This window comes from Macaca mulatta, chromosome 16, assembly GCF_049350105.2.
Source record: "Macaca mulatta isolate MMU2019108-1 chromosome 16, T2T-MMU8v2.0, whole genome shotgun sequence".
Classification (NCBI taxonomy): domain Eukaryota; kingdom Metazoa; phylum Chordata; class Mammalia; order Primates; family Cercopithecidae; genus Macaca; species Macaca mulatta.
Window position 1 is genome coordinate 77,694,971 of NC_133421.1, and position 24,606 is coordinate 77,719,576.

The 24,606-nt window shown below is 42.4% G+C and overlaps 1 protein-coding gene across 19 annotated transcripts in view; it reads left to right on the forward strand.

The window, feature by feature from the left end:
* Window positions 1-24,606, forward strand: part of BPTF (bromodomain PHD finger transcription factor) — a 152,704-nt gene that overhangs the window by 104,984 nt on the left and 23,114 nt on the right. For 10 of the 19 annotated variants that reach the window (XM_028836699.2, XM_028836703.2, XM_028836702.2 and 7 more), the window contains 7 exons: window positions 1,203-1,311; window positions 6,308-6,525; window positions 10,308-10,530; window positions 11,560-12,476; window positions 14,167-14,249; window positions 14,519-14,744; window positions 23,085-23,419. In XM_028836699.2, the coding sequence (XP_028692532.2) occupies window positions 1,203-1,311; window positions 6,308-6,525; window positions 10,308-10,530; window positions 11,560-12,476; window positions 14,167-14,249; window positions 14,519-14,744; window positions 23,085-23,419 (2,111 nt within the window). The remainder of the gene's footprint in view (window positions 1-1,202; window positions 1,312-6,307; window positions 6,526-10,307; window positions 10,531-11,559; window positions 12,477-14,166; window positions 14,250-14,518; window positions 14,745-23,084; window positions 23,420-24,606) is intronic. The other 9 variants (XM_028836708.2, XM_028836711.2, XM_028836710.2 and 6 more) reach the window with 1 other exon arrangement.

Sequence of the window (24,606 nt, forward strand, 5' to 3'; positions counted from 1 at the left end):
AAGGCCAGGAGTTCGAGAACAACCTAAACAAAATGGCAAAACCCCATCTCTACTAAAAATACAAAAAATTGGCTGGACATGGTGGCACGCACCTGTAGTCCCAGCTATTCTCAGCTACTTGGGAGGATAAGGGATGAGAATTGCTTGAACCCACAAGGCAGAGGCCACCACGAGCTGAGATGGAGCCACTGCACTGCAGTCTGAGTGACACAGTGAGACTCTGTCTCAAAAAAAAAAAGAGTTAGAAGATTCGCCGGGCCAGGTGCGGTGGCTCATGCCTGTAATCCCAGCACTTTGGGAAGCCAAGGTGGGCGGATCACAAAGTCAAGAGATCGAGACCATCCTGGTCAATATGATGAAACCCCGTCTCTACTAAAAATACAAAAATTAGCTGGGTGTGGTTGGCACACGCCTGTAGTCCCAGCTACTCAGGAGGCTGAGGCAGGAGAATTGCTTGAACCCGGGAGGTGGAGGTTGCAGGGAGCCGAGATCACGCCACTGTACTCCAGCCTGGGTGAAAGAGCGAGAATCTGTCTCTAAATAAGTAAATAAATAAATAAGCGAGACTCTATCTCTAAATAAGTAAATGAATGAATGAATGAATGAATGAACGAACGAATGATTAGCCAGACATGGTGCCATTCACCCATAGTCCTAGCTTCTTGGGAGGCTGAGGCAGGAGGATTGCTTAAGCCCAAGAGTGAGCCAGGCTGCAGTGAACTGTGATTGCATCACTGCATTCCATCTTGGGCAACAGAGTGAGACCCTATCTTTAAAATAAATAAATAAATAATTTTTTTAAAACTGTGAAAGAAAATAGGGTTTCTGATCTTCCTGTTATATTCTGTGGGTTACGGGCATGATCTGGAGCTTACAGAAAGTGGGACTCCACATTGTCCTGTGAGCACTAGTTACAGAGCAGAGCCCCACTGGCATGTGTTCCTTCCTTTTAGTCCTCAGGCTATTTTTTGTATCAGTGGCAGGGAATTTTGTATGATAGCATTTGAATTAAGTTTTCTTTCCTCAAAATTCCATCTTTATTCTGATGTTTTATACAATTTAAAATGTAATGTTCAAGAGCCCCTGTCATTTCTGTAAACATTTTTATTAATGTAGAATATTTAAAGATCTTGGATTCTAAGTCCGTTATACTTTAGTCTTTTTAAAGCATTTTAATTAATTGCTCTTTGTGTCATTTATAGGTAATCACAGGGCCTCAGATTCGCCCTGGTATGACCGTGATTAGAACACCACTCCAACAGTCAACACTAGGAAAAGCAATTATTCGAACACCTGTGATGGTACAGCCAGGTATTTATCCATCCAGCATTATCATTTTACATCTGAACAGCCAGTCTAGGAAATATGTAATTATCTGCATTTGGCACTACATGCAAGAAATACAATTTGAATTAATACTTCAAAGCATACTAAATTTCTAATCCATTGTGAGATCTATTCAATGATATTATTTCATTTTGACCTTGACAGTAAAAATAGGTTGAAGTATGCTTATTAAAAATGTAATAGAAACCACTAATAAATAAAATATATAATTGAAGTAAGGGAAACAGTCTGTATAGCAAAAGACAGAAAATCAAGGAGACAGCAAAGAAACACATAAAACAAAATTACAAATGCAGTGCCAGACGTTCATTTATTACTCTTAATGTGAATAGGTTAAAACTACCATTTTAAAAGTTGAAGAGTGGCCAGGCTAGGTGGGTCTCCCCTGTAATCCCAGCACTTTGGAAGGCCAAGGCAGGAATGTCACTTGAGCCCAGGAGTTCAAGACCAGCCTGGCCAACATGGTGAAATGCCATCTCTACAAAAAATATAAAAGAATTAGCCAGGCATGGTGTCTCCTGCACCTGTACTCCCAGCTACTTGGGAGGCTGAGGTGGAAGAATCACTTGTACCCAGGAGGTGGAGGTTGCAGTGAGCCAAGATCATGCCACTGCACTCCGGCTTGGGCAACAGAGTGAGACCCTGTCTCAAAAAAGAAAAAAAAAGTTGAAGACATTAAAGATTTTTTTTTTAAACCCTATACATTTATGAGAAATGTAGCTAAAATCAAATTACTACAAAAGCTGGAAAGGTTAAAAATTAAAGATGGACACAGGCATGCAAAATAAAGGCCATAAAAAGAAAGAAAAGACAAGGATGGCCCTACTGATACTGGACAGAATAAAATTCAATGTTTAATAAAAAGGAAAATTTTATGAAAAACAGTCATTTGTTTATTGGCTTAAAGGTAAAGATCGGCCGGGCGCAGTTGCTCACGCCTGTAATCCCAGCACTTTGGGAGGCCAAGGCGGGCCAGATCACCTGAGGTCAGGAGTTTGAGACCATCCTGGCCAACATGGTGAAACCCCGTCTCTACTAAAAATACAAAAATTGGCAGGGTGTGGTGGTGAGCACCTGTAATCCCAGCTACTCTACTCGGGAAGCAGAGGCAGGAGAGTTGCTTGAACCCAGGAGGCGGAGGTTGCAGTGAGCCGAGATTGTGCCACTGTACTCCAGCCTGGGCAAAAAGAGTGAGACTCCATGTGGGAAAAAAAAAAAAAAAAGGGTAAAGATCGTGGCCAGGCACAGTAGCTCAAGCCTATAATCCCAAAACTTTGGAAGGTTGAGGCAAGAGGATTAGTTGAAGCCAAGAGTTGGAGACCAGTCTGGGCAACATAGTGAGACCCCATCTCTACAAAAAATAAAAGAGTAACCAGGCATCCTGAAGCACGCCTTTAGCCCCAGCTACTTGGGAGGCTGATATGGGAGGATTGCTTGAGCCCAGGCATCAAAAGCTGCAGTGAAGTATGCTCATGCTACTGCACTCCAGCCTGGGAGACAGAGCACGACCTGTTTAAAAAAAAAAGAAAAGAGAAAAAGATTGCAGTTAAGGTATAATCTTGAATCTTTATGAATTAAGTAGCATGTCATATTAAAGTGTACAAAGCAAAACTATTTGAAATCAAGGAGGAATTAATAGGAACATAGTAAGCCACAGTTAAACTATGTATCAACTTTAGTACCTTCCGAAATACACATTCATTTAAAATATTTATAGGCTTAACCCAGGCACAGTGGCTCACTCCTGTAATCCCACCACTTTGGGAGGCCAAGGCGGGCAGATCACCTGAAGTCAGGAGTTTGAGACCGCCTGGCCAACATGGTGAAACCCCATCTCTACTAAAAATACAAAAATTAGCCGGGCATGGTGGAGGGCACCTGTAATCCCAGCTAGTCGGGAGGCTGAGGCAGGAGAATTACTTGAACCCAGGAGGCAGAGGTTGCAGTGAGCCGAGGCCATGCCATTTCACTCCAGCCTGGGCAACAAGAGCGAAACTCCATATCAAAGTACATTCTAAGTAACTTTTAAGTTAAAGATACATCAAATATGTAATTACGAAGCAATTCTCAAATAGCAACCTTAAGCCTTGACGCCGCAGTTAAACTTGGAGGTGATTCAGTCTATTCAATACATATTTGAACACCTATTCTAGGCCATTGAAATAAATCAGTGAATAAAACAGACCAAAAATACCTCTATTAATCAGAAGTTAGAAACATATATAAAACAAGTTTCAAAAGAAAACAAGACCTGATGTGGTGGCTCACACCTGTAATCCCAGCACTTTGGGAGACCAAGACAGTCAGATCACTTGAACCTATTAGTTCTAGACAGCCTGGGCAACGTAGTGAGACTCTCATCTCTACAGAAAATTTCTGAAAAGTTAGCCAAGCGTGGTGGCACATGCCTGTGGTTTCAGCCACTTGGGAGGCTGAGGCAGGAGGATCACATGGGCCCAAGAGGTCAAGGCTGCAGTGAGCCACAGTCTTGCCACTGCACCTCCAGTCTGGGTGACAGAGTGAAACCCTGTTTCAAAAAAAGAAAAAAGGAAAGAAAATGAGGGAGGAAATGAAAGCACAAGTAATAATAATTACAAAACAAAAAAGACAAAAAAAATTAGACCATTATTTTGCAAGTCTAATCTAGGGAAAAGGGAGGAGTATGCTTGTTCACAGAATTAGGAATGAAAAAGTACAATAAAAATAAAGTGAGCTTTTTTAACTCAAAAGGAATTGTAGATTATCTGAGGTCAGGAGTTCAAGACCAGCCTGCCCAACATAGTGAAACCCTGTCTCTACTAAAAATGCAAAAAAACCAGGAATGGTGGTGGGCGCCTATAATCCCAGCTACTCAAGGTTGAGACAGGGAGAATTGCTTGAGCCCTAGAGACAGAGGTTGCGGTGAGCCAAGATTGCACCAGGGGATCTGGAAGTAGTAACTTTTCATGTATTGTTTCTCAGACTGCAAGGCAAGGATCTAGCGCTGCGCTACAGGAGTTCTCAAAGCCCTTGGCCACACTATGTTATGTTGTCTTTCAGTTCATCTTGAATAAATGAATGAGAGTAACAAAGAAAAATTTAGAAGAAAGAGTAATGGAAAAGTTGTACAACCAGTTGTTAAAGCACGTTATAAGGTCACCAAAATGAGCATGATACCAAAGGAAGCAACACAAATAGTTACAGAGGCATTATATGTGAGAATTGGCTGCATGACAATGGTGTCATTTTGCATCAGTAAATGATGCTAGAATAATTGGTTTATAGTTTGGGGGGAAAATAGACTTCTGTGTTACAACATATACCATGACTAAGAACATTCTTGGGAGGATATATCTAATGAGAGAATACAAGAGAACTTTACAAGCAATAATTAAAGTCAAAATTTTTAAAAAGACTAGTCTATTTGACCGCATTTTTTAAAATTGCAAGTTTAGAAATAAAAAGGTAGATGGCAAAGTGGAAAAATTAGTATTTAAAAATATGTATTAAATAAGTAGGAAGAGAAATGGGCAGAGTGTGGAGAGAGAATTCACAAATGAAGAACAGTGACTTAAAACAGTTTTTAATGCCAACCTGTAGTAATTGAGGAAATTCAGACACTGTGATACATGATACTATTTGCAGTTGCCTGAATATTTTACTTTACTGGTGATATCAAGGGTTGGCAGGGTTCAGTGAAATAGGCATACAGACGTGGCGGTAGTATGAATTGGAATAACCTTTCAAAACTTCAACTTAGTACTATAATTCTACTGTGAACCCAGTAATATTTTTGGGGGGATTACTTTAAAGAAATAACCAGAAGCACCCGGAAATGTATAAGCAGGGATTTTACCATGGCGTTAGTTTAACAATAACAACAACAAAAAGGCATGGGGGAAGTATTCTAAATGTCAAAATAGGTTTCATTTTATACATGTACAGTAACATGAAGTATCATTCAGCCATTAAGAGAAACACAAAGAAAGTATATGTGTATTCACAGATGGAACAAATGTAGCAAGTAAATATTAAAAACTTGAGAAATTTGATGTTATTCAGTAGTTAGTAATGAGTCTGTAAATGTCAAATTAGCTACCAGAAAATTATTCTTAGCAACTGTTCTACATGGGGGAAAATTCCACTTGCCTATTCTAGTTTCAGCAAGTTAAACTAAAAAGAGATTTATGGAAAACTGTAGAGCCATTCCAGTTCAACTTCATTCATTCAGTAGACATTTATTGAACAATTTCTATGAAAGCATTATTTGGGCCAGGTGCGGTGGCTCACGCCTGTGATCCCAGCACTTTGGGAGGCCAAGGCAGGCGGATCACAAGATCAGGAGATCGAGACCATCCTGACTAACATGGTGAAACCCGTCTCTATTAAAACAAATACAAAAAATTAGCTGGGTTTGGTGGGACATGCTTGTAGTCCCAGCTACTCAGGAGACTGAGGCAGGAGAATCGCTTGAACCCAGGAGGCAGAGGTTGCAGTGAGCCGAGATCACGCCACTGCACTCTAGCCTGGGCAACAGAGCGAGACTCCATCTCAAAAAAAAGAAAGCATTATTTGAGCACCCTGCCCTAGTATTGAGGATATAGTGGTCCTTGCCCTCCTGGTTCTCCCAAGCTGTCTGTCAAATAGCTGTAAGAGAAGCTTATTATAAATGCAATTGGCCCAGAATTTTCCAGATTCTTTATATTTTGTTTAAAATTCGTATGAATTTTTAAAATTAAATTAGCATCTTATTTTTAATATTATAGTCCTAAGAAAAGGCAGCCTTATAAACAGTATATTTTATATATTCTCTTTTGTCTTCCCTATTGTCATTTTGGTTTTAGATTTATAGGAAGAATTTTAATAGCCCATGTTTTTTTGAAGATGGAAAAGAATACATTAATCTAAGGTGTTGAATTATTTCAATTCAAAATAATGCCAAAGATGTATAAGCCTTCATAATGTTTTGCTGTTTGTGTAGGTGCTCCTCAGCAAGTGATGACTCAAATCATCAGGGGACAGCCTGTCTCCACTGCAATCTCTGCCCCTAACACAGTTTCCTCAACACCTGGGCAGAAAAGCTTAACTTCAGCAACATCCACTTCAAATATACAGTCTTCAGCCTCACAACCCCCTCGCCCCCAACAAGGACAAGTGAAGCTCACCATGGCTCAACTCACTCAGTTAACACAGGGCCACGTAAGTAACATAACTCTATTTTAACTTTAAAGGTGATCTTCTTTATTCTTGCTCTAAGTTTAAAAACATGAACTTATTTTGATAAGTTTTTAAATGTGCTGATTTGAAGAAATGGCTACTTCCTGGAGTCAGACAGAAATACCTCTTAGACAGGGTATAATAAACCCCAACTACTAGAGTAATCCTTAGACAGTGAGCTATAACAGTGAGACAGATACCCTTTTAACCACCAAAATTGTATTCATTGGCTAATCTCCATGAGACAAATAAAATTTGGGTATATTAAGCTACTTCTTTGCAAGACTTAGTATTGTTAGCAAGTCTTCTAATATTGATTAATAGATTGAATGCAGCTCCCATCAAAATCCCAAGAGGTTTCGTTTTTAGTGAAACTTCACAAGCTGATGCTAAAAGTTTATATGGAGGTACAAAGTATTAAGAATATACCTTTGAAGAACAGGATTATTTGCCCTATATGATAACCTGATATCAAAACTTAGTACAGGCTGGGCATGGTGGCTTGCGCCTGTAATCCCAGCACTTTGGGAGGTCAGGGCAGGTGGATTGCTTGAGGTCAGGAGTTCGAGACCAGCCTGACCAATGTGGTGAAACTCTGTCTCTATTAAAAATACAAACAAATTAGCTGGCCGTGGTGGCATGCACTTGTAATCCCAGCTACTCAGGAGGCTGAGGAAGGAGAATTGCTTGAACCTGGGAGGTAGAGGTTTTAGTGAGCTGAGATTGTGCCACTGCACTCCAGCCTGGGCGACAAAGCAAGACTTCATTTAAAAAAACAAAAACAAAAAACTTAGTATATAATATTTCACTAATTAATACAGCGAGTTACAGACATAAGGAGAGGCAGATAGACCAACAGAACAGTAGAGAGTGCAGAACATGAACCCCATGTATGTGGACACTTGTTATGTGACAAACGTGACATTGCAGATCATTGAGGATGAGATGACTTGTCAGTAAATGGTGCCCGGGACAATTGAATATACATGGGAAACTATGAAATTGGACCATTATTACCTCACTCTACATAAGCTCAATTCCAGGAGGATGAAAGTCCTAACTGTGAAAGGTAAAACTATAATACCTTTAGAAGATAAGATAGAAGAATATCTTTATAGCTTTCCTAAACAGACAGAAAATGCTAACCATAAATGAAAATATTTATAAATTCAACTACTTTAAAAATAAAAATAAAGGCCGGGCGCGGTGGCTCACGCCTGTAATCCTAGCACTTTGGGAGGCCGAGGCGGGCGGATCACAAGGTCAGGAGATCGAGACCACGGTGAAACCCCGTCTCTACTAAAAATACAAAAAATTAGCCGGGCGCGGTTGTGGGCGCCTGTAGTCCCAGCTACTCGGGAGGCTGAGGCAGGAGAATGGCGTGAACCCGGGAGGCGGAGCTTGCAGTGAGCCGAGATCGCGCCACTGCACTCCAGCCTAGGCGACAGAGCGAGACTCCGTCTCAAAAAAAAAAAAAAAAAACTTCTGTTCATTAAACGCGCTGCAGAGAGAGTGAAGAAAATGAGAAAAGAACCAACCAAGGACTATTATATCTCCAGAATATATAAAGAATTACTACAAGTCAAGAAAGAAAAAAATCCAGATAGATCAGTAGAAAAAAAGACAAACAGGCCAGATGTGGTGGCTCACACCTATAATCCCAGCACTTTGGGAGGCCAAAGTTTTGGGAGGCCAAGGCAGGTGGATCGCTTGAGGTCAGGAGTTTCAGACCAGCCTGGCCAACATGGGGAAGTCCCGTTTCTACTAAAAATACAAAAATTAGTCGAGTGCGGTGGTGTATGCCTGTAATCCCAGCTGCTTGGGAGGCTGAGGCAGGAGAATTGCTTGAACCCAGGAAGCGGAGGTTGCAGTGAGCCAAGATATACCACTGCAGTCCAGACTAGGCAACAGACTCCGTCTCAAAAATAAGAAAAAAGAAAAAAAAAAGGACAAACCAACATTATGAGGAAAGAAGAAATCTAAATGTCCCAAATTCCAAAAAACTGCTGAACTTAATTAATAATGAGAGAAGTACATATTAAAACCATATGCTTAAGAGATTGGTACAAATTTAAATATCCAACAAAACCAAGAGTTAGCAAAGGCGTAGAGCAGAAGAAATTCTCATGCACAGCTGGTGGGCCTGTCAGTCAGTTAAGCCATTTTGGAAACCCCCCAGACATTGTCTGGTAAAGTTGAAGCTGTATATGCCCCAGGTCCCAGTATACCTTCTAGGTATATCCCTAGAGAAGTTCTTGGTCATGTGAGCACCAGAATACCTGGCATAAATATTCATAGCAGCATTGTTCATAAGAGTCAAAAACTAAGAACAACTCAGATGTCTATCAAAACCAGTTAGATAAGTAAATTGTAGTATATTCCTATAGCAATAAAAATGAATAGACTTCAACCACACAGAACTATGCAGATGATTCTCATAAATATATAATGGTAAGCTGAAGAAGCAAGTAGCTGCCAAAAAAATACATGTTATAATTTCATTTGTATAAGATTCAGAAATAGGCAAAAACTAAGCTATTTTGTGTAAGGATACAGGGCTGCTGCATTGCCTGCCTGGAGGGGACACCATTCCCATTGTATTCTTCGTGAATATTGCTCCTGAGTTTGTGAACCTCAGTGGCCCTGTATGTACCTAAGATATATCCCGAAGTAATAACGAAATAAAGCGTTATCATCAAAATGAGGATAGTGCTTACCTCTAGGGGAGAGGGAGGGAATTGAGATCTGGGTGAGTCACATGGGGGCTTCTAGGACTTTGGCAATGGTGACCACAGTCGCGGTTTTATAGATGTTTACTTCACAATTTTTAAATTGTACTTGGTATTTTGTGTATTTTGTGCGTAAAAAAATGTATTTTAGAAAAGCAAGAGTAAATAGGTTTTGAGGAACTCACACGTATATGGAACTTACCTAGTACATGGACTTTGTGCCATCAGTTTTGGTCATTGGGAGTTTAGGGGATGATTTTTACTTTTGCTTTCCAGTTCTCCACCATGTTCCTGGTATTCAAGGTTTCTAGTTTAATTAAAGTTACAGACAGAAGAGACAGCGCCTAGAGAATTTTAAATTTCTAGACCCCGTTTTGGTAACTGCTCAGACCTTAGTGATCCTCCTTACTTGGTGTTTGCATTACATATCTAAAACCCTAAGCTTTTTACACTTTAGCACATACACACCCCACAGGTAATTTGGCACGTATTGAAAGACAGAATTCAGGAGATCTGGGTACCTCCTTTTATCTCACCTTTAAGTAGGGTGGGGTACTTAACCTTTCTAACCTGAGTTTCTTAGTTGGGAATCAGAATAATATTTTCTCTGCCTACCCCACAAAGTCACAAGTTCATTGTGAGAATCGAATGAGGCAGTATCTATGAAGATGCTTTTGAAATTGTAAAATATGAATATAAGATTATTTAAAATCAGAATTTTGTGGGGACCTTAGTCATTCAATACCTTTACTTTATAGATTGGGAAACTTGGATCTGGAGGAACAGTGTTGCTTGTGGGCAGATTACTGGCTGACCATTGGGGGAGCTTGAACTGGAATTCTGGATTGTTGATGTATTTCCTGCTAAGCAACATAAATATTCTTTCTTTAGCTTATCTAAATTCCTGCTGGTGACATTCAAATATGCATTTTCATTATATTAAAAGATAATTACACATAAAAATGATTTAATAAAAATGATACACATACAGATTGATGCTTTGAACACTGTTTACATGTTGTGTTTTTTCCACAGGGTGGCAATCAAGGTTTGACAGTAGTAATTCAAGGACAAGGTCAAACTACTGGACAGTTGCAGTTGATACCTCAAGGGGTGACTGTACTCCCAGGCCCAGGCCAGCAGCTAATGCAAGCTGCAATGCCAAATGGTACTGTTCAGCGATTCCTCTTTACCCCATTGGCAACAACAGCCACCACAGCCAGCACCACCACCACCACTGTTTCCACGACAGCAGCAGGTAGAGCTGTGGGTTTATCAGAAATGTCGGATGTTACTACTACACGTTGCTGGGCTAACAGAGGCCAACAGGAGAACCAGTATTTACCTTTGGAAGGATATGCCTCAAGCCAGTGAGCTCAACAGTTGACATAGTCAGCCTCACAACATCTCGAAGCTTTTGTACCCTGTTCTTAGAGACTCCCTGTTACCACCACCCTCTCCCTCCCATTAAAAAAGAGAGAGAGAAAGGGGGCAAAAATAATGGTTATCTTGGTAACTATGCCCACAATTCCTCCTTGCTAAGCCTTGTAGGTGCTGATTGAGTCATGGAGGTGATCTCAGGGAGGGTGGGTAAACCCAGTTCATGACTGAGATTGAGAGCGGGTCCAGAACCACTTTGTTGGCCTTCTGCTGCAAGTCATTGTAACTACCACTACATCATGGGAGAAAAGTGAGGCTTGACAGTTAGCCTGGGCCAGATGACCCAGCTGATTTCCAGAGGCTGCAACTAACTTTGGAAACCAGCCCTCTAGAGTTAGGATAGTGTACAGGGGACAGCCAAGAAGCAGGGCCCAGGCTCCCCAGTTTCAGAGAGTCCTGCCCTAAGCATGTCCAAATGGAGCATTTCAAAGGCATAGACCTTCTATACCAAAATACAAAATTCTTAACTTTATTTACTTTATTTATTTTTTTGAGACAGGGTCTTGCTCTGTCACCCAGGCTGAAGTGAAGTAGCACCATTACTGCTTACTGCAGCCTTGACCTCCTGGACTCAAGCAATCCTCCCACCTCAGCCTCCCGGGTAGCTTGGACCATAGGCATGCTCCACCATGCCCAGATAATTTTTATTTTTTTTTGATTTTGTGTAGAGACGGGGTCTCACTGTGTTGCTCAAGCGATCCTCCCACCTCAGCCTCCCAAAGTGCGCAGGCGTGAGCCACTACGCCTAGCCAGAATTCTCAACTTTGGAAAATTTCCTTCAGATTCTTCTTTAACCACAGTCTTATGTTCTAGAGTAATATAAATGGTTCATCTTTCCTTTTCACAGGTACAGGTGAACAAAGACAGAGTAAACTGTCACCCCAGACGCAGGTACATCAAGACAAAACCCTGCCAGCAGCTCAGTCGTCAAGTGTGGGTCCGGCAGAAGCCCAGCCACAGACTGCTCAGCCTTCAGCTCAGCCCCAGCCCCAAACCCAGCCCCAGTCCCCAGCTCAGCCTGAAGTTCAGACTCAGCCTGAAGTTCAGACGCAAACAACTGTTTCATCCCATGTCCCTTCTGAAGCACAACCCACCCAAGCACAGTCATCCAAACCCCAAGTCGCAGCACAGTCTCAGCCTCAAAGTAATGTCCAAGGACAGTCTCCTGTTCGTGTCCAAAGTCCATCACAGGCTCGAATACGTCCATCAACTCCATCCCAACTGTCTCCTGGACAACAATCCCAGGTTCAGACTACAACCTCACAACCGATTCCAATTCAACCACATACATCTCTTCAGATACCTTCCCAAGGCCAGCCACAATCACAACCCCAGGTACAGTCTTCAACTCAAACTCTTTCATCAGGACAAACTTTAAATCAAGTTACTGTTTCATCCCCATCCCGTCCTCAGCTACAAATACAGCAGCCACAGCCCCAAGTCATTGCTGTGCCTCAGCTGCAACAACAAGTCCAGGTTCTCTCTCAGATCCAGTCACAGGTTGTGGCTCAGATACAGGCTCAGCAAAGTGGTGTGCCCCAGCAAATCAAACTGCAGTTACCTATCCAAATTCAGCAAAGCAATGCTGTGCAGACTCACCAGATTCAGAATGTGGTTACAGTGCAGGCAGCCAGTGTGCAAGAGCAGTTGCAAAGGGTTCAGCAACTCAGGGATCAGCAGCAAAAGAAGAAACAGCAACAGATAGAAATTAAGCGTGAACACACCCTCCAAGCTTCTAATCAAAGTGAAATCATTCAGAAACAGGTAAAGTTATTAAGTAAAAGCAGCATGTTCAGTAGCTTGAATTATTGTGCTGTGCAGTAGACTTAGTGTTTGGTTGTGTTAGGTTTCCTAAATGAGACAAAGTCATTAATGTTTAAATTTAGAAGAAACACTGAATTGACCAAAAAAAATATTGAATGACTACTGTGGTGTGGAACTCTTCATTAGATACATATAATATGTAGTCAGTGCTTATTAGGAATGACTTCTATTTTGGGAGGACTAAGATGGGAAGAATGGAGTTATGAGCTTTAATGATTACTATAAAACTTGAGGGTTTAACCTAAGTTTTAAAGTCACTTCGGACATTATAGCAATTCCTTTAAAGTTATTCAAAGTTGTCATTCTTTTTTTTTTTTTTTTTTTTTTTGAGACGGAGTCTCGCTCTGTCGCCCAGGCTGGAGTGCAGTGGCGCGATCTCGGCTCACTGCAAGCTCCGCCTCCCGGGTTCACGCCATTCTCCTGCCTCAGCCTCCCGAGTAGCTGGGACTACAGGCGCCCACAACCGCGCCCGGCTAATTTTTTGTATTTTTAGTAGAGACGGGGTTTCACCGTGGTCTCGATCTCCTGACCTTGTGATCCGCCTGCCTCGGCCTCCCAAAGTGCTGGGATTACAGGCGTGAGCCACCGCGCCCGGCAAAGTTGTCATTCTTTAGTTTGCATGTAGACTATGCAAATTATAGACAGATTAAACTCATTTGTATTTCTAGCCACACCTTCGTAAAAAAGTTTTTAAAAACATTATTTCATAGTTTAAATAGAAAGTGGCATCATTCAGCAACATCTTGCAATGGCACATTAGTGAAAGAAAGCAATTTAGGTGAGTTAGAATTAGTCTACTAAAGTGAAGTCATACATATAACATCCGATAACATTACTGGCAAAAACCATGTTTTCATCTACCTATAGCTTGCTTCGCTCAGTACTAGGCAGGAGTTTGAGTGTGGATTTTAAGTGTTACCAAGTCGTGAGACCTTCATTCAGTTCCTAGGTCTCCCATTCACAGTCCGTGAAACTCATTTATCCCTCCTTAGCTATAGCCTCTTAAAACTCTTCTCTTTCCAGCCACATGAGATTATTGCAATGATTAAATGAGGTCATAAACGTAGAAGCACTTTCTAAACAGCGAAGTTATTTTAAAGATGTAGTATTCTTATGAAAATGATGGTTATATGTATTATATTTAAATGTATTATTACCCAGCTTTACTGGATATGTATAAACTGAGAATTACTACACTGTCTGTCTATCTCCTAATCTTTATATAGGGGAGACAAGGGACAGCTTTTTAAAATTCATTCCTGGGAAGAAAGCGTAATGTTAAAAATACGGCCTTTGGAGAAGAATAGCCAGGTTAAAATTTCAGCTGTATTACTTATTGTTTCTCAAACAAGGTGGTTAATTTCTTTATGTCTCAGTATCTTGTTTATAAAATTATTGCTATGGTTCAGTGTTGTTATAAGGAATAAACGAGGTAATGTCAAGTGCTTAGCCTAGCAGTCCCCATTAGGTGGTAAGCACCCAGGCCATCTAGTAGCTGCTAATTTTATTTATGAATTCTTACAGTTTCTTTAAAAAAATACGTATGTGCTCAGATTTCTACTGTTGTTATCTGTGTACTAACCTGTGGTCATTATAAAATATGCGCTTTTGGATTTATTCTGTCCTGAAGGTGGTGATGAAGCATAATGCTGTAATAGAACATTTAAAACAGAAAAAGAGCATGACTCCAGCTGAAAGAGAAGAGAATCAAAGGTAGGGGAGATGCAGGGTCTTGTCTGTCCGTCTCTTCTCTTTATCGTGCACATGCACAGAGTTCTGAGTTTATACTTGTTTATCTTGATTGAAGTTTATTAAATGAGAACACTTGGCACTAATAATTGCTCATAACTGGTTTGAACCACTCTTGAAATTTTCCAGTCACAGAAAGTTTGTGTCTCATCTGTAGAGGCATAGAAGAGTCATGTCTTAAGCCTTTCATAATAAAACGCACAGCATTACATAGGTTGTGTATTTTTCTCTAGAATGATTGTCTGTAACCAGGTGATGAAGTATATTTTGGATAAGATAGATAAAGAAGAAAAACAGGCAGCAAAAAAAAGGAAGCGTGAAGAGAGTGTGGAGCAGAAACGTAGCAAGCAGAATGCCACTAAGCTGTCAGCTCTGCTCTTCAAGCACAAAGAGCAGCTCCGAGCCGAGATCCTGAAGAAGAGAGCACTCCTGGACAAGGATCTTCAAATTGAAGTGCAGGTAAGAGGGCATGCCCTTTTCTTCTGTGTCCAGTGTTTAGCATCTAAGGTTCTGCTTTTTTCCCTTGCCTTTTTAATAAAGCTTCAAATTTCAGTATGTTTTCTGGAATTTACCTCTGTGTACGTAGAGTAAAAAGCAGTGCGACGTGTGTGTCTTATGAAACAAGTCAGAGCTTTTATAACTAAATGTATAGTTATATTGTGTTCTCCATACTAGCGACTCTGAGAGGTGAGCTTGTTGATTGAAATGTTGTAGAACTCTGAGAACAGCTTTTCAAGTCTATGACATAGTCTGGCCAAAAGTTAATTAGGAGCAGAGCTTCATGAGAAAGGTACGGAGACGATGAAGTAACGTTGAAAGAATGAAAAATAACATGAGTCCATTAAATAAGACAAATTCCACCAGGATGAGGTGGCTCGCTCCTATACTCCCAATACTTGGGGAGGCCAAGACAGGCAGATCACTTGAGCCCAGAAGTTCGAGACCAGCCTGGCCAACATGGCAAGCCCTCGTCTCTACAAAACATGAAAAAGTTAGCCAGATGTGGTGGCACACAGCTGTGGTCCCAGCTTCTCAGGAGGCTGAGGCAGGAGGATCACTTGAGCCTGGCAGGTTGAAGCTGCAGTCAGCCCTGATGGCACCACTGCACTGCAGCCTGGGCAACAGAGCAAAACCCTGTCTCATAAACAAAGAAAAAAGAAAAATTTCTTCTTTGACTTGTAAATGATTCTGTAGGTATTGCTAACCTGCCTTAGAGAGGAATTTATTAAAAAATGAAAGTAGACTGGCTGTGGTGGCTCATACCTGTAATCCCAACACTTTGGGAAGCCGAAGTAGACAGATTGTTTGAGCCCAGGAGTTCAAGATCAGCCTAGGCAACATGGTGAAACCCTGTCTCTACAAAAAACACAAAATTAACCAAGCATGATGGCGTACACCTATGGTCCCAGCTACTTGGGAGGCTAATGTAGGATGATCACTTGAACCCAGAAGGCAGAGGTTGCAGTGAACCTTGATCACACCACTGCACTCCAGCCTGGGGAACAGAGTGAGACTCTGTCTCAAAAAAAAAAAAAAAAAAAAAAAAGTAGGGCCGGGTATAGTGGCTTACGCCTGTAATCCCAGCACTTTGGGAAGCTGAGACGGGCGGATCACAAGGTCAGGAGTTTGAGACTAGCCAGACCAATGTGGTGAAACCCTGTCTCTACTAAAAATACAAAAATTAGCTGGGCATGGTGGCAGGCACCTGTAATCCCAGCTACTTGAGATGCTGAGGCAGGAGAATAATTTGAACCCAGGAGGTGGAGGTTGCAGTGAGCTGAGATTGTGCCACTGCACTCCAGCCTGGACAACAGAGTGAGACTTCGTCTCAAAAAAAAAAAGTAGACATCTATTTATGCACGTATATATATAACTTATACATAATTACACAGCTTTTTAGAAGAGAAGTAGGCTATCAAACATTTCAAGGCCGGGCGCAGTGGCTCATGCCTGTAATCCCAGCACTTTGGGTGGCCAAGGCAGGTGGATCACCTGAGGTCAGTTCAAGACCAGCCTGGCTAAGATGGTGAAACTCCGTCTCTACTAAAAACAAAAATTAGCCGGGCGTGGTGGCTGGTGCCTGTAATCGCAGCTAGTCAGGAGTCAGGCAGGGAGAATTGCTTGAACCAGGAAGGTAGAGGTTGCAGTGAGCCAAGATTGCGCCACTGCCCTCCAACCTGGGCAACAGAACGAGACGCCGTCTCAAAAAAAAAAAAAAAATCATAACATGTCCTAAACTTTTTAAGAAGGTGAGAAATAGGCCAGGCACAGCAGCTCATGCCTGTAATCCCAGCACTTTGGGAGGCCGAGGTGGGCAGATCACTTGAGCTCAGGTGAAGGCTGCAGTGATTCAAAATCATGCCATTGCCCTCCAGCTTGGGCGATAGAGCGAGACTGTCCCCCGCCCCCCAAAAAAAGGTGAGAAATAGTAAGAAAATATTAACCAGACTAATAATATTACCTAACTGTGAAACATTAGAGATCTTCCAGTTAAAGTCAGAATCCTCAATGATGCCAACAATCGACATTATTATTTAGCATTTCTGGAAGTTCTGGCAAATGTGTTAAGCCAAGAAAAAGGAAAAAAGACAAAAAATTGAGGAAAGAAGACAACGTTGTTTTCATGTGCGATATGATTATTACATCAAAACCCCAAGAAAATAGTGATTACAATTTATAATTCAAGGCTGGGCATGGTGACCCCACCTGTAAATCCCAGCACTTTGGGAGGCCGAGGCAAGCGGATCATTTGAGGTCAGGAGTTCAAGACCATCCTGACCAACATGGTGAAACCCCATCTCTACTAAAAATACAAAAAAAGGCTGGGCACAGTGGCTCAATCCTGTAATCCCAGCACTTTGGGAGGCTGAGGTAGGCGGTTCACCTGTGGTCAGGAGTTTGAGACCAGCCTGACCAACATGGAGAAACCCTGTCTCTACTGAAAATACAAAAAATTAGCTGGGTGTGGCCTGTAATCCCAGCTACTCAGGAGGCTGAGGCAGGAGAATCGCTTGAACCCGGGAGGCGGAGGTTGCGGTGAGCTGAGATCGCACCGTTGCATTATAACGTGGGCAACAAGAGCGAAACTCTTGTCTCAAAAAAAAAACAAAAAAATTCAAAAAAGTAAGCTGGGCATGGTAGCAGGTGCCTGTAGTCCCAGCTACTCGGGAGGCTGCGGCAGGAGAATTGCTTGAACCCGAGAGGCAGAGGTTGCAGTGAGCTGAGATCACGCCACTGCACTCCAGCCTGGGTGACAGAGTGAGACTAGCTCTCAAAAAAAAAAAATTTTTTTTTTTTTTTTTTTTTTTTTTTTTTTGAGACGGAGTCTCGCTCTGTCACCCAGGCTGGAGTGCAGTGGCGTGATCTCAGCTCACTGCAAGCTCCGCCTTCCGGGTTCCCGCCATTCTCCTGCCTCAGCCTCCCGAGTAGCTGGGACTACAGGCGCCCGCCACCTCACCCAGATAGTTTTTTTGTATTTTTTAGTAGAGACAGGGTTTCACCATGTTAGCCAGGATGGTCTCGATCTCGTGACCTTGTGATCCGCCCGTCTCGGCCTCCCAAAGTGCAGGGATTATAGGCTTGAGCCACCGCGCCTGGCCAAAAAAAAAATTTAGTAACATAGTCAGTTACAAGATAAACATTGAACCTGCCTCCCAGGTTCAAGTGATTCTCCTTCCTCAGCCTCCCAAGTTGCTGAGATTGCAGATGTGTGCCACCACGCCTGGCTAATTTTTTGTATTTTAATAGAGACAGTGTTTCACCATGTTGGTCAGGCTGGTCTCGAACTCGTGACCTTAAGTAATCCACCCACCTCAGTCTCCCAGAGTGCTGGGATTACAGGCATGAGCCACTGTGCCCGGCCTCAATTTGGGTTTTTATGGAAGCTTCATTATATAGTCATTAATGATTACATCATTGACCATTGGTGGTCAGCTTGACCTTCAGCCTCTCTCTCTTTTTCTCAGAGGTTGGGAGGTGGCACTGAAAGCCCTGACAATCAGCCCCAATCCTGAGGCTCTCTAGGAGCCTCCAGCTGTCATTCAATCATTAGCATTAAAAAAATATTATTTTGCAGATTCTGAGGGTTTTAGGAATTGTATGCCGGGAAACAGGGAGGAAGATTAAATATGTATTTCACAGTATCACAGGACCACAAAGAGGAGATTGGTCATCAGTGTTTCTCAACAGAAACACTTTGGCCTTTTGGACAAGCCAGTTTACACACTGTAGGAAGAAGTTTAGCATCATTTAAGGTGTGCCCACACACTATTTCCTTTCCACATTCTACACGAAGTGGGAATATAGTTGTAGTTTATATCCTTTATATAATAAATTGGTCAGTTGCCCTTCGAAGCCAACAAATAAAAATGATGTCTAAGGCCAGGCGCGGTGGCTCACGCCTGTAATCCCAGCACTTTGGGAGGCTGAGGTGGGCAAATCAACTGAGGTCAGGAGTTCGAGACCAGCCTGGCCAACATGGCGAAACCCTGTCTACTAAAAGTACAAACATTAGCTGGGCATGGGGGCGGGCGCCTGTAATCCCAGCTCCTCAGTAGCTTGAATCACTTGAATCCGGGAGGTGGAGGTCGCAGTGAGCCAAGATCGCACCACTGCACTCCAGCCTGGGCAACAAGAGTGAGAGGCTCTGTCTAAAAATATATATATATGTGTGTGTGTGTGTGTGTGTGTGTGTGTGTGTATGTATGTATGAGGCAGGAGAATTGGCCTGAGCCTCCTGTTTTTGTCAAATTGTTCTCTTTTATTTATTTATTTATTTTTGAAATGGAGTCTTGCTCTGTCACCCAGGCTGGAGTGCAGTGGCACGATCTCGGCTCCTGCACCCTCCTCCTCCCGGGTTCCAGCAATTCTCCTGCCTCAGCCTCCCAGGTAGCTGGGATTACAGGTGCCCACCACCACACTTGGCTAATTTTTTTATTTTTTTTTTAATTTTTAGAGATGGGGTTTCGCCATGTTGGCCAGCCTGGTTTCGAACCCCTGACCTCAGGTGATCCGCCCATCTCAGCCTCCCAAAGTGATGGGATTATAGGTGTGAGCCACCATGCCCGGCCCATCAAATTGTTCTATAATTTCTCTTTTTTTTTTTTTTTTTTTTTTTTTTTAGACGGAATTTCATTCTTATTGCCCAGGCTAGAGTGCAATGGCACAATCTTGGCTTACTGCAACCTCCTCCTCCCAGGTTCAAGCAATTCTCCTGCCTCAGCCTCCCAAGTAGCTGGAATTACAGGCATGCGCCACCACACCCAGCTAATTTTTGTGTGTGTTATTGGTAGAGATGGGGTTTCACCATGTTTGCCAGGCTAGTCTTGAACTCCTGACCTCAGGTGATCCACCCACCTCAGCCTCCCAAAGTGTTGGGATTACAGGTGTTAGCCACCGTGTCCGGCTCTATAATTTTGTTTGGAGTGAATTCAGATTAGACTATTGATTTTACTGCTCTTTTTTCTTTTTTCTTTTGAGAAGCAGGGCTTTGTTCTGTTGCCCAGGCTGGAGTGCAGCGGTGCAGTCACGGCCCACCGCAGCCTCCACCTACCCAGATCATTCAGTCCTTCCGCCTCAGCCTCCCAGGTAGCTGGGACTACAGGTGTGTGCCATGCCACCATGTCTGGCTAATTTTGGGGTGTTTTTGTTGTTATTGTTGTTGCTTTTAGAGACAAGGTTTTGCCATGTTGCCCAGGCTAGTCTCAAACTCTTGGGCTCAAGCCAGTGATCTTCCTGCCTTGACCTCCCAAAGTGCTGGGATTACAGTCATAAGCCACTGTACTTGGCCCTGGTTGTCTTTTTTTCATATTACATATTTTCATTTTCAAACATTTAAGTTTTGTAAGCTTATTTTGAGTGAGAGGAGTTTTGTTTTTGTTTTCTGTTGTGAAGCCCAGTGTAGCCCAGTCAACCCTTAACTTCCAACAGGGAGCCAGCTCTTATCACTGCCTCACGCACAGCATGTTAGTCTCCCTTACCCCCCAAGAACCTCTTACTGTTAGTGTTCGGTCACCACTTCCTAGTTCTGACTCTGGAGCCTAGCAGGCCTACAGTTTTAGTCCTGCTCACAGTTTTGTGTCTCTATTCCGTTGAGATTTTTGTAACTTATTTAAGCATGGCTATGTCTTCTCAATTTCTCTTTTTTGTATTTTACGCTCACTTGTATGTTCTTGAAGGGAGAGGGAGGATCAAAGTGTGTGCTCACTATACTATCTTAGTTTTCCCAAAATCCATCCCATGATGTTATAAACATATGAACTAGGAAATGAAACTCAAGATTTTGTTTCCAACCTAGGAAGAAGTTCAGTCTCTCTCTATAAATAGAGAAGGGCTGTTGAATAATTCGTCACACTGCTTCTCTTTTGACTTTATAAGACTAGATAGTCTATAGAGAGAGAAACAGATTCATTAAACCAGGGCTCTTCGTTTATTTGGTAAAATATTTGTGATATGTTTAAAAGCTTCGGCCGGGCGCAGTGGCTAATGCCTGTAATCCCAGCACTTTGGGAGGCTGAGGCGGGTGGATCACGAGGTCAGGAGATCGAGACCATCCTGGCTAACATAGTGAAACCCCGTCTCTACTAAAAAAAATACAAAAAATTAGCCGGGCATGGTGGCGGGCACCTGTAGTCCCAGCTACTCGGGAGGCTGAGGCAGGAGAATGGCGTGAACCCAGGAGGCGGAGCTTGCAGTGAGCTGAGATCACACCACTGCACTCCAGCCTGGTCGACAGAGCGAGACTCCATCTCAAAAGAATTAAAAAAAAAAAAAAATTTTAAGTCAGATTTTAAGAAATATTTTTATGGCCAGGTGCAAGTGGCTCATACCTGTCATCCCAGCACTTTGGGAGGCAAGGCAGGCAGATCACTTGCGCTCAGGAGTTACCTGGACAACACAGCAAGACACTATCTCCTCAAAAAAATTAGCTGGGCATGGTGGTGAGCACCTGTAGCTACTTGAAGGGGTTGAGGTGGGAGGATCACTTGAGCCTGGCAGGTCAAGGCTACAGCAAGCCATGTTTGTGTCACTGCGGTCCAGGCAGGGTGACAAAGTGAGACACTGTCTCCAAATAAGAAATACTGTTGGTCATAGCTATGATTTCTTTACGCCAAGTGTGTTTGTGGATGCCAATCACAATGGGTTTGTTCATAGGGTAATAAAGTTTGCTTTGATCATTTCCAAGAGTAAGTTGTACTACTAGATAGCAGAAGAAGTGTGCTTTAAAAGTATGGCAAAATGCATATCGAGAAAATAGTATGTTGACCAGACACAGAGGCTCACGCCTATGATCCCAGCACTTTGGAAGGCAGAGGTGGGTCACTTGAGGTCAAAAGTTGGAGACCAGCCTGGCCAACATGATGAAACCCCGTCTCTACCAAAAGTACAAAAATTAGCTGAGTTTGGTGGCACGTGCCTGTGGTCCTAGGTACTTGGGAGGCAGAGGTGGGAGGATCACTTGAGCTTGGGAGGTGAAGGGCACAGTGAGCCGAGACTGTGCCACTACACTCTAACCCGGGTGACAGAGTGAGACCCAGTCTCAAAAAGAAAAAACAGAGTACAGTAAAGAAGCCGGCCAAAACCAAGATGGTGACGAAAGTGACCTCTGGTTGTCCTCACTGCTCATTAAAACTAAAATATATATATATGAAGGGGCCAGACAGTGTGGCTCATGCCTGTAATCCCAGGACTTTGGGAGTTCAAGGAGGGTAGATTGCCTGAGGTCAGGAGTTCGATACCAGCCTGGCCAACATAGTGAAACTCTGTCTCTACTAAAAATAAAAAATATTAGCTGGGTGTGGTGGCAGGTGCCTGTAATCCTAGCTAGTTGGGAGGCTGAGGCAGGAGAATCGCTTGAACCTGGGAGGCAGAGGTTGGAGTGATTGATGCCACTGCACTCCAGCCTAGAGCAAAACTCCGTCTCAGGAAAAAAAAAAAAAGAGACCGGGTGCAGTGGCTCACACCTGTAATTTCCAGCACTTTGGGAGGTCGAGGCAGGTGGATCACCTGAGGTCAGGAGTTTGAGACCAGCCTGGCCAACATGGCGAAACCCTGTTTCTACTAAAAATACAAAAAAATTAGCTGATTGTGGTGGCACACGCCTGTAATCCCAGCTGCTCAGGAGGCTGAGGCGGGAGAATCACTTGAACCCAGGAGGCATAAGTTGCAGTGAGCGGAGATTGCGCCATTGATGAGAGCGAAACTGTCTCTAAAAGCATACATATGAAAAGAAAGTATCTTTTAAAAAAAGAAAATAGTGTGTTATGTTGCCCAACTCTCCCTGCAGTCTGAAATTCTAGACATAGGAGCATCATAATAAACAAGGCAAATCTGCCTCTTTTCTGCTTTCTGCTGGTCAGACCACATTTTGAGTCTCAAGGCCAGTTCATGTCCACTCTCACTGTAAGGACAGAGAGCAAGAGCAACTAGAAGAAAGCAGCCAGCGGGTGAGGATGCTTGCAGTCACCTTCTGAGCAACCACAGAAAGAGCCCAGATGGGACAGGGGCAAGCCAGGAGGGACGCTCTTCCTAGCCACTTGGCTCATCTTTCAGTCAACTCTCCTTTGAAGATAACTAGCATCTTTCTAGTTGTTCTTACATAGTCTTCATTTTCTGTTTCTAATTGTCTGAGTTGGGTTTAAGATACAAGAAAACTCTTGTTTGCAACTAACTAAAATTCTCTCACATTAGACTGAACTGTGGAGCTACTTCGACAAGAGTGGGTAATGTACTATCTTCTGGCCAGATCACACATTTACATGACTCTAATGATAGTCTTGTATTGTCTTTAATTGACAACAGGAAGAGCTGAAGAGAGACCTGAAAATTAAGAAAGAAAAAGACCTGATGCAGGTGGCTCAGTCCACAGCAGTAGCTGTACCCTGCCCCCCAGTGACGGCAGCTCCTCCAGCCCCTCCAGCCCCTCCACCTTCACCTCCCCCTCCACCTGCTGTGCAACACACAGGCCTCCTGTCCACGCCCACCTTCCCTGCAGCTTCCCAGAAGAGGAAGCGGGAAGAGGAAAAAGACTCAAGCTCAAAGTCCAAGAAAAAGAAAATGATCTCTACTACCTCAAAGGAAACTAAGAAGGACACAAAGCTTTACTGTATCTGTAAAACGCCTTATGATGAATCTAAGTGAGTAGATCTTTTTGAGCTCTAGTTTTTTGTCTTGAAAGTTTAGCTATAAAATTGAGTTTTGAAGAAAATGAATATTTTGGGAATGATATAAATGAAAATATTAAATTTAAGAGTAATGTTTCATCCATGGTCTTGCATGTGATATTCTTACCATTGACGCTAGTAAAGTAAAATTTGCTATTTCACGTGTTTGTGATTGTCCTTTGTTATATTCTTTTCTGTCAAAAACAAGCTTTCTGTTGCTCCTTTGCTTTCTCCTCTTCCCTCTGAATTAACTCCAAATCAACGAGTAATTGATGTCTGGAGAAGGACGTGTATTACTGTTGCCCAAAATGGAGAGCATCCTTTCTGGGATCTGTTCAAAGCCCTGTAAATACATGAAATCCTGGAAACCATTTGAACATCAATGGTCAGAGGTTTTGAATTTGAGTGGTTTGGTTTCTTAATTGTTTTATTTTAGGCAGTTGTTTTTTGTATTAAAATACTGCAACTCATATTTTTGTCAGAGTTTCCACTTTCTTATCAGAGACAAAAGCCAGAAAAATACAAAAAGTGTTCCATTCCTCAAGTATAACGTCCAACAATTTGGCAGCTGGAAGCTGTTTTTGACAGTTGTGACTTGTATTTGGTGATACAAACAAGATTATAGAGGCACTAAACCATAAATGTAGTTTCATTTTTTGGTCATTAATATCATTTTACAAAATATTTAACTTCTACTTTGAACATTAAAGTGTAGTCCAGCTTTTTAAAGCCACAGTTAACCACCATACTTTTTACAGGACCAAAAAGTTTGATTGTGCTTTAAAAAATGATCATTTAGAATCAATTAATTAGAATTAGGAATGCTTAATGCCTGCCTTAAGTGGATACCTAATTGATTCCTGAAATAAAATTGTGGTCCCTTTAATGATGTTCAGGTTGCAACATGGAAGCTGCTTTGGTGGCGCTGTCTAAATGATCATCTGTTTGCAAATGCCAAATGAAAACTCTTTGTTGGCAGATTGAGCTGTGTGCCGAATTAAACACAAATCAATTTAGGCATCTTCGCTTTTCATTATCTTACCTCATTGGAAATTATACATAATGTAAACAGTAGAACCTGATTCACTGATTTTTTTTCCTTAGTTTAATACAAGTGTGCCTCACTTTAAGCACAATATACTAAATGATTTCTGAAACAG